This window comes from Cheilinus undulatus, linkage group 13 (genome assembly GCF_018320785.1).
Source record: "Cheilinus undulatus linkage group 13, ASM1832078v1, whole genome shotgun sequence".
NCBI classification, from domain to species: domain Eukaryota; kingdom Metazoa; phylum Chordata; class Actinopteri; order Labriformes; family Labridae; genus Cheilinus; species Cheilinus undulatus.
The window spans coordinates 4,464,397-4,483,397 of record NC_054877.1 but is presented as its reverse complement, the minus strand read 5'-3'; the positions used below and the strand labels follow the sequence as shown (position 1 = coordinate 4,483,397).

At 40.7% G+C, this 19,001-nt stretch overlaps 1 protein-coding gene across 2 annotated transcripts in view; it reads left to right on the top strand.

Moving 5' to 3' along the window:
* Window positions 1–19,001, top strand: part of cadm3 (cell adhesion molecule 3) — a 231,281-nt gene that overhangs the window by 99,038 nt on the left and 113,242 nt on the right. For both annotated transcript variants that reach the window (XM_041803998.1, XM_041803997.1), the window contains exon 3: window positions 4,992–5,141. In XM_041803998.1, coding sequence (XP_041659932.1) covers window positions 4,992–5,141 — 150 coding nt within the window. The remainder of the gene's footprint in view (window positions 1–4,991; window positions 5,142–19,001) is intronic.

The following is a 19,001-nucleotide window of genomic DNA, read 5'->3' as shown; positions in this document are numbered from 1 at the left end:
ATAATGGCCTATATCAGATTTAAATAACAGCCAATATTGGCCGTAAATATTGCAGTAAATATAGCAGTAAATATCTGCATGTTTCAGGTTTGAATATTGGCTGATTTGGGCTTTAAATATTGGCCTAAATTGAATGTATATATTGGCCTAGGATAAGTCATAACATGTTGCAGAAAAACAGCAGTGCAGTTAAAGATAGCACAGGTCTGCAGTGAATGTGATGATGATAGTCTTCAGTCCTTTTCTTTCAGATCCTGATTATTTCCCCCTATTTTTTATAACAGTGCGCTTTTTTTTTTTTTACTCAATAACAATACTCATTGTACAATGATGGATGTGAAGTGACTTTAATTTGTATCTGCACTTAGAGACGGTTTTCTCTGCCAATAAACCTCTGGGTCGACGAATGGTCTACTTCTCCACAGCAGTAGATAAATGGATAGTATGTTGGACAGCAGACCATGTCTCTCCATGTTAATAGCACAACTCTACAAAGGGTCTTTAGCATTTTTAAGTCTTATTTGGTCTATAGAACTGCCATAACATCTTTATAAGTGAGCACTGCTTTGCAAGACTGGCATACCATTTGTATGTGTTTTATGCCTTGGTGAATTTGAGCACAAAGGAGCAGAGAAGGATCAGCTCTCTGTATTTAGAGGCAAAACTAGTGTAATTTTTACATATTTCTGTCTTTTTTTCTGGTATCTGGTCATTTCAGGGTCTTTTATTTTCATTTCACACTATTGATCTGCAGCACTGGTTGCTTCAAAGTAAGATAAGTGAGAAGGAGACCAGGAGATGACAGGCTCAATCCATGAACTTGCAGAGTTTATCTGGAAGTAAAAAGCAGCACCTGTAGCTTGTTGATCACCACTGCAGGTGCATGTAGTCAATCGATACATCAATAACTGAATATTTATTCATATAGAAATGCAAATCACAGCAACAGTTACGTCATGGTCTCAGGTTTAGCCTGTACTCTGCTGAGTTATTTATAGAGGACTAGCTTAATCCACACTGAGCAAGCACTTGGCAGAAGGAATAGTAAGAAATGTTAAGCAGAACCAGAGTCGCTGGTGGACAGCCATCTGCCATGACCAGCTTGGCCAAGGACATAGGGATTTAAAGGGAGACAGAAGAAGGGAGATAAATAGAGGCAGACAGACTCACACATTGACACAGTGGTTCCCAAACTATTTCTGCTCATACTATTCTGCTACGCACTAGTTCTTTTCTTTGGCAGGGGAAAAAATGCTCAAGCTCCACGTCAGCAAATAAACATGTATCGTTGTACACTAAACACACAGTCCGTCACGCCCTTTGTCAACAAATTGAGATTTTACATCAAATATTTTCTGTAGATAAGATATAACAACAACTTCAGTATGTTAGAACAAAATGCACAGTATTGGACCTTTGCCAATACCTGGGATGTCAGTATAAACTCAGTCACCCTTGCCAGATCATATCGATAATCTAAAAGTGTAGTTCACACCTAAAACTTTTAGTCTTATCCTTAAAATGCACTTTAAAGTTAAAGGAATGAGGCTGAACAAAGGAAGACATCAGCTGATTTACAGGGAAAAAACATCTTTGCCCCCTTTCTGGTTTCTTTTTTTTTTTTCCATTTCTGTTACACCTACATTTTTCAGATCATCAAACAAACTGTGATTTTCTGACCTTGTGGATTCATTCTGGATGCAGTCTTGGAGTCATTTTGTTTGGCTGGCCACTCCTGGGAAGGTTCACTAATGTTCACATTTTTCTACATTTGTGGATAATGGCTCTCACCATGGTCCACTGGAGTCCCCAAGCCTGAGAAATGGCTTTGTAACCATTTTCACACTGAGAGATGCCAGTGACAGTGCCAGACTGTTTCTTATCTGTTTTTGAAATTTTTTAGATGGCATCATGATGTGTTGCTTTCTGAGATCTTTAAGCCCTCTTCATTTTGTCACAGTATGGGACGATATTTAGAGCCCATATCAGCAGGTATTTACAGCCCCCCCCAAAAAATCCAGTATTTAAAGCCAAAATAGGCCAATTTTACAGCCAAATCAGATAACAGTAACAGCCAATATATCAAGATTTTCACAGCCAACATAGGCCAATACTTACAGCCAATACAGGCCAATATTTTTTGGCCAAAACATCCCAATTTTTACAGCATACATATCCCAGTTTTATAGTAAATACAGGCTGATATTTACAGGCAATATATCCCAATTTTTAAAGCCAATATATTCCAATATTTATGGCCAATATACGTAAATATTTACAGCCACTTTATCTCAATATTTATAGCCAATATATTCCAAAATTTATGCGCAGGCCAATATTTATGGCCAATATATATTCAGATTTTTACAGCATATATATCTAAAATTTCCCAACATTTACAGCCAATATAGGCCAATATTTACAGCCTAAACAGGCAGATACTTTCAGTTAATATAGGCTGATAATTACAGCCAATATATCCCAATTTTTAAAGCCAATATAGGTCTATATTTACGGCCACTATATCCCAATATTTCAGCCAATGTATTCCAAAATTTACAGCCAATACAGGCCAATACTTATGGCCAATATATTCCAACTTTTACAGTGTATATATCTAAATTTTACAGCCGATATTTCCCAATATTTAGCCAGCGTAAATAGGCCAATATTTATAACCAAAATCGGCCAATATTCAAAGCCAATACAGCCCCATATTTAGAGCTGATATTGACCCATTTATGGTGAATACATGCCCATATTCACAAACTAATATAGGTCAATATTTACAGACAATATAGGCCGACAGTTACAGCCAATACATGCTGCTTTTAGAGTCATTAAAGGCTAATATTTACAGCAAATAAAGGCTGATATTTACAGCCAATTTAGGTGGATATTTACAGCTAATATGGACCGACATTTACAGCCAATATAGGCTTAAATTTACAGACAATATCAGCCTATATTGGCTGATATTTCCTGCTGATATTGACAGATATTTAAAGCCAATTCAAGCTGAGATTTACAGTCAATAAGGCCAATATTTACAGCCAATACAGGTGGATATTTACAGTCACTAGGGTAGATTTACTCCAACTGAAAGTGTGGGGTTTAGTCCTCTTCTATTTTCTCAGTGAACATCCACCTGTCTACTGATGAAATTATTTTACAAACTCAAACACTCACTTTCAGCCTCAAACACAGGTTGTTTGTCGTTCATAAACACCAGCACTTTGTCGCAGCCAAACATAAAACACAAGTTTTGCCAACTTGCCGGGGCTCATTGCGGTTGGGTTGATGAGTGATACACTGGGACAACCGATTCAGCCAAAGTGTTTATGCCAAGTAGAAGAGCTCTTACGATCAGCCGCAAGAATTAGCCCGAGATGCTATTAAAGGAGACACTAATCCGAGGTGCACTTGACCACACATTCAGCCCTGAGCCATCATGGTGCTTAGATAAACTAACCACAAGGTCAGAGCTGCAGTGAAACACCACAGTGAGCGAGGGGGAGACTTAGTCTGACACGGAGAGCTCCGAGTACCGAGCTGTACCTTTTAGGCCTGTTATAGCTCTGAATCCTCTCAGCTCAGAGGCAAACCCGGGGCTTCTTCTTTTCTAATATCCTCTCTGAGGCTGCACTGACCATCCAGCTTTTATGATTACAAAAACAAGCAACCCATCGCTACTTCTAGCTGCAACTCATGTACTGCAAAAGTATGATTCTGGAGCTACATGTGCTCGCCTCCTCTTCTGCATCCGCTGTGCGTGTTCCCCCTTCTTTCATGCCTTAGTGGGAGTTCCGCCGTAGCGCACTTAAGCAGATGTTCTTCCTGCAGAAAAAAAAAATCAATTCCACCGCCGGTGCAAGGATGCGATAACGCTGCACGCCCAATATAAACCTGTCTCCCGCTTGACAATTTGGTTCCAATTAAACTATTTATACATGGCATATTTTCAGGGGTGAGGAGACCGCTTTGAGGCATATCGTCTTGTGAGATGTTCCCTCGGTTGGCTTGGTTTTGTCGTCAATTATGCCTCATTTTTGTTTAGCCTGAGATTAGGTTGAGCGAGCGGTGGCTTGTTTTTGAAGCGAGCATGGCTGGGTGCGCTCAAAGCTGCAGCAAAGTGACCATGCCCGCTATTACTTTGCTGAATTTTTAAGTATACGTCTTTTAGTCTGATCCATGCAGTGCTCACTGAATGCAAAACACAGAATTAGCCTGCACCATCACCCGTTATCAAGGGAGTACTGTTAAATACCATAATTTCAGCCAATTTGAATACGGCTCCAACCCCAGACAGTTCACTGTTTTTCTACATGGTGTTCCCGTTCCAGCTCTAGCCTTTAGAATCCCCTCTTTATACCGGGTCATTTGTATTCTCTTTCTCATTCCTTCTGACCTGCTCATTTCCATAATGCCCGTCCCGTTTGAGCTTGTTCTGAACCAGCCGATACATATGCATGGCGTTAAAAAGTGACACAGATATTGACAAAAGAGGGTTACGGAGCCATTAGAGGTATGAGACAGCGCTCTTGTTGTTGCTTTGACCTGTAGAGAACCAGCGCCTGCCACCGCCTCTTCATCTCTGCTGCTCCCTCAGGTCGTGCAGTCTCTGGATGCGAGGCCCGCTCCTGACTCATCGCTCTTACATTGGCCTCGCAGACATACAAGCAGATAGCCATTTGTCTGCTTTTTTTGTCCCTCTGACAGCATGTCCGTGTGCGTGCGTGCATTCTGTCTCTGCTTTCAGAAAGACAGATAGAGATATATAGATAATCTGACAAGCAGAGAAAGAGAGGGGCGGGGGGAGATAGAGGGAGTGAGAGAGAGAGCGGGCCGAGTAATGCGTTTTGTGGGTTTATCTGATTTGTGTGGCGGTGTGTGCTTCTGTTTTTGGCTTGTTTTTTCATATAAGCACACTATCTTCTGTCTCCTCTTTATCGCTCTGTCTTATGATTTTTTTTCTCTCTCTTGTTACCTAGACGACGACCCTTTGCAGCCAGTGACCTCAGATGAAACGGTGGCTGTGGGGGGCACGGTGACACTGACCTGCCGGGTGGCTGAAAGTGACAACTCCTCGCTGCAATGGTCCAACACCGCACAGCAGACCCTGTACTTCGGAGAGAAGAGAGGTAAGGAGAGAGGAGGGATGTAGAGAGACAGCAGAGACAGGATGAACTATGTAATAGTCAATAAGGCAACACTTTCTCCGAAACAACACTTTAAAATACCATTGATTCACCTACCCAAATCTGTGTTTTGGGGAACATAAACATTGTCAAGTTTTATACCATGGATGTCTTCTTAAGACGGTGTAATAGACTTAAACTCAGACTAGTTAGAAGTGGGCCTCTGGTGCATAAACGTTTCTAAACAAGGGCATTTTTTAAAATACCATTTCAACATTCAGTATGTGAATTCCACCACCAGGGGCGCCCACTCAAACCATAACAGAAGATGAGGTTCACTGGTAGTGGGGAATTATGGGAATGATTCTTTGGATAGTAGACCTTAGTAGACAAAATGGTAAAACTAAAACAGACCTAAGGAGGAAAATACACCATATGGACAAAAGTATTTGGCCACACCTGCTAATTATTGAATTCAGGTGTTTCAGTCGGACCAGTACTGCGATGAATGACACCTATGCAATAAGACGGTTCATGAACTTTCATCCCTGCTGGATATTCCAAGAGGCATTATTAGAAAGTGGAAGCATTTAGGAACAACAGCGTAAAATCACAGAGTGAGTCTCGGTTTGGTGAAGTTTGGTGAAAGAGCGATGATGGTATGGTGCTGTTTTTCAGGGTTTGGGCGAGGCCTCTTACAGTCCAAATGCTTCAGCATACCAACACATTTCTGACAATGCTGTGCTTCCAACAGTGTGGCAACAGTTTGAGGAAGGCCCTTTTCTATTCCAACATGACTGTGCCCCCCCAAATAAACAAGGACTATCAAGATATGGTTTGATGAGTTTGGTGATGAATTAGTGACTGGCCAGCACAGAACCATGACCTCAACCCCACTGAAAACCTTTGGGAGGAAGTGGACAGAGAATGTGAGCCAAGCCTTCTCATCCAACACCAGTGTCTGACCTCATGAATGCTCTTATGTACGAATGGGTACAAATTTCCACAAAGATTTTGTGGAAAGCCTCCCACAAAGAGTGGAGGCTGTTATAACTGAATACTTTTAGGCATTAGACACTACAGCACCCTAAATGAAGTTAACCTCTCAGTTAGACAAGTCCTGTCTGTGGGGAGCAAACACAATGCACATAGATGGTATACTGAACATGATGGAAGAGGACTCCTCGGTTCAGTTCATAAAAATCTCCTAGCTTGAGTGGCATAAATATTTGAGATTAAAGAATGTGATAGAAATAAGGGAGAATTGCAGTGACCGAGGAACATGTAGCTTTACAAAAAGTACTTAAACATATTGTCTTGAGTTGGTTTTAAACAGAATATCTAAATGTTATAAAAGTTCCACAGTGTTTGCATTATCCAGTGATTGTTTCAGTGAGCATTGCTCCTTTAAGAAGGACTCACTGGTTGTACTGACCAGGAAGTTAGGCTGTACAGTGTAACAGATGGGTGCAGTTTCTCTGTGGAATTTATGAGATTCTGCTTAAAATGGGCCCTAAAACTACGCTGGCTCAAATGTACACACTATTGAAAATTTTTAAGCATTTTTTACCAAGAAATCCTATTTTGCAATGCAGGTTTTTGCTACTGGTTATGAGCCTTTGTACTGCAAAATAGTGGCAAAAAGACAAAAGCTTTATGGGTATAAAATAAAATGCTTCAGATTTATTTATTTTTTTTGATAGTGAATATGTTTGAGCAAACATTGTCTTGTGGCCCAGTTTTACCAGAAACTCCCTAAATTCGGTGGAGACACTGTACCCATTACGCTGTATAGCCTAGCTTCCTAGCCGGTACAACACGCGAGTCATTCCTAAAGGAGCAATGTTCACTGAAATCACTTCTACTGATACCTCATATTTAAGTCATACTTTATTAATTAGCAGTTTACACTCTATTGTTGAACATGCAACACACACATAGGCTGAATTACATGTAAATACACATGCAAATACAGGATCCCATAATGGAGAGATGTCAGAGTGATGGCCTTACTGCTGTTGTTGAAGCGCTGCCAGGAGCTTCAGGTTCAGTGTCTTGCTCAAGAACAGTATTCAGGAAGTGAGCTGGCACTCTTCCAGCTATCAGGTGACCCTCCGATTACCAGCCCAAGTCCTTACAGACTGAGCTACTTGACCGCCCCTGACTCAACTTTAAAAGTTCTGAAATATCCCTTTAACTTGAAAATATCAGGTTAACCCAACATACATGCACTAGTAATTATTTAAAAAACCTATTTCCACTACATTTAAACTTTGACCAAATTAGTTTTAACCTGTTTTTTTTTTTCTTTTTTAAGATTTATTTTTGGGTGTTTGCCTTTACTGATAGAGGAGGACAGTGGACAGACTTTAAAAAAGGGATAAGAGAGCTGGGGAGAGACATACAGGAAAGTGCCACAGGCCGGATTCTGACCGCATACATGGGGCGCGCCTTAAACCACTAGGCCACCTGTGCCCCTCAACAAAAACTTGGAGCAGTTTCAACTTGTTCAGTACAGAAGCTGCTGTCCTCAAAGAAGGCGGCCAACTCTGGCTCGCAGCACCTTTGCCATTCCTCACTCTCTCTCTTCCCACGTTTATCCATTGACTTTTCCCTACAATAAAGGCAGAAAAGCCCAAAGATAATGTTTAACGACAATGAAAGAAACATCTGGTCTCCAGAAATGATGCATGCACACTAAGTTAAACCATTTGCTCCAAACCTGGGTCATGGTACACTTCCTGGACAGTCTATATAAAGGTTTTATGGGAACATATGTACACCTTCTGTTGGGATATTATAAGAAGATGTTAAGTTTAGACCAAAAGAGAGATATTTTTAGGGAAAACAATTGAACGCATATTGTTTTTTGATAACAGTAAATCATTTTTCTTATCTTTGTCCTGGGATAAGGGCCTTTAAAGTAAATCAGCTGGGGACCACTGAGTAAGAATGCATATTTTGCATTTGCAGAGGCTTAAAAGATACATTCATTATCCAGTGGTCCAACATCTACTTAGATTTTCTGCTCCTGTTTAAAGTATGCCGCTTACATGCAGCTATATTTAAAAGATCACAAATGTGAAAGCAGTTGTTTTGAGCTTCTCCGAGCACATAAAAGTCAACACAGGGGGTCCTCCGATCTAAAAGTGGCACCTCTGTCTTTATGATCAACCACTGGAGTTACAGTCTGTGATTTATTCACAGCTAACACCAGTGAGTGCAAAAAGATATGCATCAATATCTTATATGATGAATATAAGATGAATATGAGATAAAATGACATTCTCATAGACTACAAAGGCAACAAAACTTTGATATTCTCTACGAGCATTCATCCCCCGTTCATCCAGATCAATGCTCTCTCACCCACACACATCATTAAGTGGTGGAACAAATCAAGAATCAGACAATTGCTTCAAAAGCTCTTTCTGTATCTCTGCACGCCAGAGACGGAGATGCCTTTTCTTAAGATACGCCGGTTTATGTCGCAGTAATTTTAGTGTCACTGCTGCTATCAAAGGCGATAGAGCATGCACAGGATACTTCCTCAGGATGTAGTTACACGCCGGAGGAGTAAAGATTATATACGGTGAGATGGATGCTTTTACACCTTTCAATATCTGCTTAGACGAGGGGCAATTCAGCACTACTTGAAAGCTTCTTGGATGCATTTACACGTCGAGGATCAGATATCGGATACACACATGAAGTAAGAAGATGTAAATGGAGTGAATAAAATCAAAGTGGCATTAAAAACCTATCTGCTAATGCATATTAGTTACAGAGTAATATTATTAAGAGGCTGCTATGAAGATGTTTGCTGCTGCATCTCTGCAGAACAAGGCAGTGATAATTACTGTGTACACACTGGGTTAAAAGCTTTGTTCAAGAGAAAAGAAGCCCCGAACAAAGATGTTTGAAACATGTTTTTGTAATATTGCACGGAGCAAAAAGTGCCCCATAAATGCACCGAGTCTGATGGGATAAAGTCCAACACTTAGTCTAATGCATACTGCAACTTTTTAAAGAAAACCATCCCCACTTTTAGTCATCAATTTTAACCGTGTTGATGGTCTAACCAGCCAGCAAACAGAGCACATTTACCGACAACAGAAAGTCTCCCTAATGATGCAACATCACACAACAGAGCTTGGTGTTTCAAACAGAAAATCAGAGTGGAGAAGGGCGGCTAGTGGTGGGAGAAAGTTGACACAGTAAATAAGGAGTGACATTGTAAATATGGAGTTTTGTTCCTAATGATTACTTTTAACTGTGCTAGCTCAAACCCAGAGTTCAAAACACTGTCAGGAGTGAAAGGGAGCCTGCCTAGCGGCTTTTTTGAGTCTAACGACAAGGAAATCACAGGGACAGGAACCTTTTATTTTTCATTTGGAGTGATGAAACAATATGAAATGCCCCAAAATGAAACTCCAAATTGATTGGGTTATTTTTAAAGCGATGATTTCAAAGTCTAGCTAGCTAAAAATTATCTCCAGATCTGTTTCTGGCAGTTTTTCAGTAGTCCGGCACACGGCAGACTTGGCTATAGGGCGTCACAAGGATACAGAGTGGTGTGGATGGAATCATGGCGGGACGGGAGGGCTGGAGATTGAAAGACCCGCTTGTGCACTAATACAACACTTAGCTGCAGAAGATAGAAAGATGAAGTCGAAACTGGTGAGAGGAGAGACGGATTAGGCTGAGAAGTTTTCATTGCAGAGGGCCAAGATTCCTGCAGCAGACAATTCGGAGAACAGAGAGGCGAGGGAGAGTGAAGCAAGGGGGGGAAGGACAAATGGAGAGATCAGCAAGTCTTTTCTCCAGATGGAGCTTCAAGCACAAAAGTGAGGAGAGAAATAGAAAGCGAAGCTCTTCTCTGCAATGAAAGAACTCTTAAAAGCTGACCTCGACTTTGGAGGGAATTGAGAAGAGTACTGGAGGAGGAAGAGGAAGAGTGGAAAGGAGGAGGGGAGCGGGATGGAGCAGAAACTCCCCGATGCAGCGGCCCAACATGTACAGCAGATGCTGTACTTTGGGAAGAAGAGAATTGAGAGACAGAGAGGGCAGAGGGGGAGGATGGGAATTCAACTCTTCATGTCTTCACTGGAAAGAGCAGCAGATGGAGGGAGACGATGAAGAGAGAGACGTGGAGAGGTTGTAGTCTGAGAGGAGGAAATGGAGAGGATGGAGGAAGAAAAAACAGAGAGAAGGAGACAGAGAGGAGTTGTAAACAAAGAGTTTTCCAAGAGGAGATGCAGATGAATAAATGATGGAAAAGAGACGGAAAAGTAACATTTAACTTTTATCTAATATCTTTATTTAATGTAGAAAAGCTCTAAAGTGCCACAATAACTCTTTAAAATATTTCACAGTCTTTGTGCATTTTTTTGTCATTAAAGAGTCCCACAGCAGTTTCTCCAGTATAAACCTGCAATAGAGTGGATGATACTCTAATGCCTGCATTCATGCAAAGGTTAAAACTGCCTAGGCACCTGTGTTAACTTTGGCATCTATTTTTAATTTAGTCTCAGTTTTAGTCTTTACATTAAAATTTATTTTAGCTTAAGTCACATTTAAGTCATTTTCACATTTGAATATTGGGGTTTAGTTTTAGTAAACAACATCTCAAAGGTGTTTAATTTCAGGTTTAGTTTATCAATATTCTTATATCCTTTTCTTAACTGTCAGTCACAATGTTCATTTTCTTTAAACCATTATAGCAAGTCAGATTATAAAATACATATGATTAGACCATCAGAACCTCAACAAAGATCATATGCATAGTGGTGGACTCTCTATGTTTGAAGGTTTGGGGTGAATAATATAAAGGGCCCCTGCTGTTTGTGGTGGGGCCCAAAAAAATTATAATATTGTTGTAATAAAGTAAGAGAAACTGAGAAACTTAGGGCACTGTATCATTTTCTCTACTGTCAGATGTGTCATATAGGGCACTTTGTCAAATGTTCAGTTACAGGGCACCAAAGATGGTAGTTTGTAAAGTTTCATCCTTTAAGAGGGCCCCAAAGTAAGCAAAAAGTCATGTTTTTCCACTTATAGGGCACCAAAGAGGGCAATTTGTAAAGTTTGATTCATTTAGCACCATAGAGTAACCTTTCGTGTCAGAGGGATGTATTTCACACATCCATCTGGAAAACCACTCATAGACAGCGTTTGGGAAAGGGCAGATCCTTTGAAAAGAAACTTGGAGGGTGATTGGATGAATGTTCTGTCCGTCACATCTTTACGGGCCAATCAGAGCAACCAAACACGTGATGCCGTCGCCCCAAACCGCGATGCACTACTACCGAGAAGTAAACTCCATAGAGAACTGCATAACATTAACCATGGCGACTGTAGACATGTCAGTACACAACTTTTGTTGTTTTTGAAAAGAAAACATCTCACTGCTGTTCTTTGTTCTCCTTTTGACGAAGAAATGTCATCAAGTTCTGATAAAACTGACATTTTAGCAGCATCCACGCTAATCTCTCCTGCCATAACTGCACTGGTCTCTTGTCACTGCTTGCTTACTTCACGGCTCCGCCGCGCCTGGAAGTACTGGCCCTTATTGCTGATTGGTCCTGCCCCTTTCTAACTGGGCCCAAACGGTTCAGAGATGGATTTGCTGGTTGGAAACACGGAAATGGCCAATCCATCTGCTTTGCAAGGTTAACCATAGAGGGCAATAAATCAAATTTGGTTCACTTACAGGGCACCAAAGAGGATAATTTGTCATTTTATCTACCATTAATCCAACAGTCTTTTATTTCATGGTGATTTTTCAAACATTGCATCAGGATGACCATCAGTGTAGAAAATGTCTTAAAGTTCAACACTAGCATTTTATGATTGCTTAAGTGTCCTTAAAGAAATTTAAACTATTATTGCCCACATTTTTAATCACCAAATCTATTTTCAGCTAGTCTTGCCTTACTGATGGGAACAAGCTAGTGGACTAACAACTTTTACAGTTTTAGTCGATGAAATCAACACTGATATGCACAAAACTACACACGCAAAGATAAGCCATATAAAAGCACAGTCTGCACATAGGCATGTACCGAGTCTCATTATTGCCACCCATTTGGTCCCTGAAGGAGACTCTTGAGGCTCATTGATGGTGAAAAACCTAACTTTCAGTCAAACTATAAAAAGGCAAGGAGGTAGAGCTAAGGCAGCCACACCAGGTAGATATGTCAGGAAAAGTCAACCATGCAACTTAATCATTATAACTCTCAAGCCAAGCACAGACAAAAGATTCACAATGCTTTCAGACGGTTTTAGGAAGATTAAGGGGACCGTTTCAGCTGTATGAACTGAGCCATGGCAGCTCAAATCAGGGTGGTTGATGGAGTTGCAAGCATTTCAGTTTGTTCCCAACAGTTAGTTTAGGACGTAAAGCACGTCAACAGCCTATCAGCACCTCAGAGCCCAGAGAGCTCAAGACTCTGGTGCAGATTCCCTGATTGCCATTCTTTCAAAGTGGTGCAAATCAGCATGCTCTGTTTTATCCAGCCCCCATGTCATTCCGGGCTCCTCCAAGGGGCCATCCCCTCACTTTGGTAATCACTGGGCTACATTAATATGTTTATTAACAGTTATGGCTCACCTTTCACCAAGAGGAAGCATCATCATCATCATCATCATCATCATCATCATCATCACCATCAGCAATTTCCCTGGAGAGGAACAGTCCCAGTGGTTACTGTTTGCCATCCTTATTAGAGGAGAGCTCAAACCGTTCTGAGCATATCCCAGAGACACTGACAAAAGATGGGATATCACTGGCCTCCAGCTCATGGCATAAATTGGAATAAGCCCCCTAGGTATTCTGCTGAAGCACCCACAGACAGCTCCAAAGTCTGGATCCCCTCATTTTTTTTCATCTTTTTACTTTTTTGACAAAAGCAGAACCCCAACCATACCAATTAGCTCACTATCACTGTCTGCATTCGTATCGTACTTTACAAGTTAAAGACAGCTACAAGACAGGCGTGCACTGAAAGTGCAAACTGAAGCATAGAGAGTTGTCACTGTAGAAACAATATATAGCCCTCTTCACTTGCAGCGGTGTGAACATTATAAAACACTTGTGAATTTAAAAACTCATTTTGATGCACATCTTTGGTCCGACAGCCTCCACTCCTCTTGAGGCTTTCCACAACATTTTGGAATGTTTCCATGGGAATTTGTGCCCATTCATTGTGCAGAGCATTTGTGAGATTAGGCACTGAAGTTGGACCAGAAGGCCTGGTTTGCATTTTCTGTTCCAGTTCATCCCCAATGTGTTTGATGAGGTTTAGGTCAGAGTTCTATGCAGGCTAATAAAGTTCTTCCACACTGAACTCATCTAACCAGTCCTTGCTTTGAGCACCTGGCCTTCCCAGAACAGTTGCCACAAAGTTGGAAGAACAGCATTGTCTGAAATGTGTTGGTATGCTGAAACATTAAGATAAGCCTGTGATGATGTTAAGGGGCCTTGCCCAAACCCTGAAAAACAGACCAATCCTGTTATCTCTCCTCCACGAGGAAGGTTCTCCCAGCATCTGCCAGACCCAGAGTCATGAATCTGACGCATGATCACAGATCACATTTCCGCTGCTCACCAGTTTTATACCACTCCATCCAATGCTCGACATTGGAGCGCACAGTTTTTCTGCTTGTATTAACGCTAGTGGAAGTTCAGAATTCTTCAGGCATAGAATCAGCAGAGCATTGGTGACTTTTAACCACCATGCTCCTTAGCAAAGAAAGAGTAAACTTGTGGATCAATGTAAGTTAATTGAGGAACACTCTTGTCGTACATTTAATAGTTTTATTGTGATAAAGGATATACAGGTGTACTTGGAGGAGAGGGCTCTGCTTAAGGTGCATGGCTAGAAACCCCCATATGGATAGATACATTTCTGATTATTCAAAAGCAATTAATCCACAGTAGCATGAATCTGAATATGAGGGTGCAACATAACCTTGCAAAGCAGATGGATTCACCCGTGTCCGTCTTTCTCACTGGCAAATCCATCTTGCAAAGCTCCAATCTGAACCGTTTGGGGCTGATTAGAAAGTGGCGGAGTTGTGAAGTAAGCAAGTAGCAACAAGAGGCCAGTGCTATTATGGCAGAAGAGATTAGCATGGATGCTGATAAAGCGTGACTGTTATCAGAGCTTACTCGTCGGTAGGGGCACCTCGGTTTGGGGCTACGATGTCATTTCTTTTGTTGCTCTGATTGGTCCATACAGATGTGACTGACAGAACGTTCATCCAATCACCCTCCGAGTTTTTTTTTCAAAGGCTCTGCCCTTTCCCTAACGCCATCTATGGAAGGTTTTCCAGATGGATGTGTGAAACAAATCCATCTAGCGTGTCAGGTTAGGTGCAACAAGCTTTATGCTATAAATGAGGAGGCTGGGGTGGAGGAGGTTCATCTTTGCCAGCAGCTGCACTATTATGGTGCATCAGCATTAATGCAAGCAGGGAATAATGAGATGTATGCCATGTTTAAATACACCGCTGTGCTGAGCAAAAGAGCTGTGGTTGGCTGTGGGAGCTGGGAGATGCTAATTAATGAAAATGTATAAAAAATGCTTAAAACATTAAAAGCTCACTCACTGCGCAATCACTGATGTTTTGAGCACTTTTGAGGCAGTGCAATGTGGTAGAAACTCAAGGCTGATACTTAATTAGCTCAGGGAACATGTTCACAAACATCTTATTCACTCATCCAGGGACAACATGAGCTTTCACAACGAAAGCTCGTGTTTAGTCCCCTTTTTGCTCCATTTTGGTCATCACCAGTCTTCAGCATCAGCATAATCAAACTACATTTTCATTTGTTTACCTCTAACTTTGCTGGCTATTTTAGACTGGACAGATACAATCATTTATGCTCCAACTAATACAAGTTGAAAGTAAGTAGAGATAGCGAGTGTGCCAGGACACTACAACAATGAGCTGAAAGGGACTATAACACTCAATAGAGCTAAGTAGAGTCGGTGTAAACCTCTGCCAAGCAGGTTTTGTTTGCTGTGCTTGTTTCTTTGTCTTTCCTCAGGACGAGAAAATGCTACTGGCAGCGTTCACAAGAAACTTGGTGAAAGAGTTTAGCATGGGCTGAGAAACAACTCTTTTAATTAGGTGGCGGATCTGAGTCACAAACAAGCAATTATACAACGTCTGGCTCCAGAACAAGCAACACTGTTGACCGAATTCTTATAGGTTTGAGGATATATCCAGACAAATACGGCTGTTAGCAGAATTACATATCACAAAGATGGTTTTCAGTCTGTTGGCTGGATACAAGGTTTCTTCCTGTTATTTACAAAAGCACATTGAACATTATTGTTATTGGAACAGTTTCAGAGTTGCTATAGACGGCCTTTATTTTGTTTAAGTTGACATGGAGCTTTGCCACTTTTCGACTTTACTGCTCAAAAAAATTGTAACTTTTCTGTTGTCCAGCCTCGAGGAGGAAGGCAAACGAATGACCGACAGATAACAAATGGATGTTTGGATCTTAAAAAAGTCAAGCCAGACGAAAAACTGCTGCAAATTCCTCAATTCTCCACTTTGTAATGATAGATCGTGATGGCGCTGCAAGTCATCTACGCAGCTGGCCCAAAGAGCAGAGCTCAGACAGAGAGCTTCAGAGCTGAGACAGCAAGAGGTGGAGGGATGAGAGCAGGGAGAAAATGAAGGATATACTAGAAGACGAATGGAAAGGGAAAGAAATAAGCGAGCTGATTGAAGTGAGTAGATAGGAAAGAAGAGAAATATGGACTCCTCACCAACACGCTCCAGCTCTGCACAGCATGCAGCGAGCTTTGAAGGGTTCAGACTTGACGAAAACGGATGGGTGGAGGGAGCGGGGGGTGGGGTGGGGGGCAAGGGATGGACGAACCGCATGATGAAAGATAGAAGTAGACTAAGAAAATGATGAGTGACAACTCCTAGCAGTGAAGGCTGCCATGCTGCAGAGCAGAAACTGTGCTCAAGGCAAGATCAGAGATGGTAAATTCAGAGGAGAGAGAGACAAGGGAGAGGGGGATAACCATGGTTGGTTTGTCACACCAACCCTAGAACACATGGAGAAGGCAACAAAAAAACACAAACACTGAGAATTCACTTATCAAGTCGCAGAAATTTAGGCAAACAAGTGGAAAAAACAGTAAAACAGAAAGTGACATTGCCGAACTAAGAAATTACTTCTTAGTCTTTGATGATTCTCCAATCTCAGAGTTTTGCCAAAAAAGATTTTCAGATTCTTTTTTATACTCCAACAATGACACAGAGGAATTACTCATGGAGCAATTTGGTTACACAAGATAAGTCCTCCAGCTAAAATTAACCAGGATGTTTTATACAGAGGCAGATGGAGATGCTCGTCTCACCGGATAATTGTGAAATTGCAAATCCCTGGCAAAAATATTCCCAAAAAAACAAACAAGGTAAGTCTGGGATAGGCAGAGATAAATGTGCAGATCTGGATGATGTTGAAGTCCAAAATAGTCCAAACCTTCAGTTAGGACCTGTGTCCAGCAGTGCTGTTTTTGGAAGGGCAGTTCTCACTGCTGTTTACTGATGTTTGCTTATCTGGACTACTGCTTTCCATAGCACGTGTTGCACACTTGGATGAAACAAAGACTTCCAAGCATGCATGGGTTTGTTGAATAAACGTATACTTCAGTAAATAAAAAAACACACATCCGCTTAGCGTGGCATCATACCAGCGAGCATCTCGCTTTACTGAACAACATGTGAACTTCAAAGGAGAAGGGTGTATCTGCAGGCTTGCCAGCAGCAGAGTCAGGACCACAGATTCAGGACCGCAGATTCAGGACAGCAGATTCAAGACTGTAGATTCAGGACTGCAGATTCAGGACCTTAGATCTAGGACTCTGCATGTGCACATGCACGTTGTTTATGGCCATTCTTTTAAATACAGATAGCTCATGACAGCAGTGAGCGACAATCAGAGCGTAGTACTTAATAAGTTAACCCTTTGGGGTCCCTCCAGAAAAACTCACACTTAGGACCCTTGGGACCTGAACAGTTCCCTGCAAAAAAAGTGCTAAACAATCATACAACTTAATTTAAACCTAACTTAAATCTTTTAATCAGTCAGTCCTAGTCAGAACCATAGTTTTCATTCATTTTCTTCATGTATTTAACAGTTTTATGTTATTTTTGTCATAATAGCACCTCCTAGTTTAACAAGAAAAATGCAAAATATAAATTATGAAATTATGAATTGCAGAGTGGAATGTTTGGGGTGAAGTTTTAAGAGCCTTGTAGATGTCAATAAATTATAACAACACTGACTTTGTTGCATTATTATTATTATTATTTTTTTATCAGTACAGGTCTGTACCAAAAACTCACAGTAAAGACCTTTAAAACCCAAACGGGTCCCTGCAGAAAAATGCTAAAAATCAAATGAATTAACTATGTTTTCCATTTTCAAAGTTTGAATCTTTTAAACAGCTTCAGTCCTAATCAGAACTATGAAAATTTTATTTATGTTTTAGAATACTTAACAAATAATATTTAAAATTTTAAAATTTAAAGACCCAAAGACCCAGGGCCCCCAAAGGGCTAAGTATGCTCACGTCCTTCAGAATGAGATTTTTCCTTAAAAAAAAAAAAAAAAAAAAATAGATCAAACACTTACCGATTTAAAATTAAGCTAAAACAAGTAAAATTAAATAACAAAGGAATTTGAGAGTCTGTACCCAAATAGAATATTATCTAGCCTGTATACTCAGGAAGTAGTCGTAATGTAAAAAATACAACTTACACTACTAAACATCCATAAAACAGTTATGTAAAATAAAGGGGAAACACAAATAACATTAAAAGAAGTTCTTTAAGTGAACTGTGTAAAATCGAGTGACACAACACAGGTCCTAGATCTACGGTCCTAAATATGCGGTCCATAAACTGCTGCATCTTGTTTAATTGTAGTGCACCTCCACTTCATTGGGTGGCACTGTTGTGAAAAACACAAGGCCTAGCGCTATGCTCCTAAAACTGCAGCCTGCAAACATGCAGATATGTACTGTTGCTCACATGCTGCAGATAAATATCCATATCTGCACCACTCACACTCTGAAAATATTCTGAACAGTATTCTGAATGCTGAAAGCTAACTTTTGTAACCTAACAGCAGTAATCACCATAAAAAATGCCCTAAATTTGAAGTTGTGAGTGATGTAAGTGGAAGAAAGTCACATGGAGACGGGACCTAATGGAAGCTGGGAAGTGGGCAGATTCAGGATGTTGCACTGTGCAGTCATCCATCCAGTCATACAAATAAGGTCACTTTAAGACCTAAAATCTCAAGATGGCGGCAAAAATGCTGAAAACAAGGCATTGAAAGAGGGATCAAGTACTTGGATGTTTCCCTCACTAACTACTTTATTTTGCATTCTTCCAGGTATTGTTGATAGATTTAAAACAACTTGTAGGGAAACCATCATGGAAGAGAAAGCAGAGTTATCATGAGAGTAAGCTCTGATTGAGTATAATGGAGGTTTGGAGTCAGCGCTGTAGACGTTACATTAAGAGAGAAGAGAAATGATCATGTTAAAGTGATGCATGGTTCATACAGCAGAAAGAGACCTTGAATTTAAATGATAAAACAGTTCTCATCCACTAATAAAGTAAAAAAAAAATAATGAAATCCAAAGGCAGAGCCGTGATGTATGAAATGTTGATGTTGGTGTTGCATAACCACAGGGTCACATCCATTTGATCCAATCCTCTGTGGTAGATATGGAGCCTGGGCCGGCTTCTATCATTTTTATTAGCCAAGGAGAGCTATAGATATCAGTTTAATTTGACCCTGTGATTCAAATCGAGAGA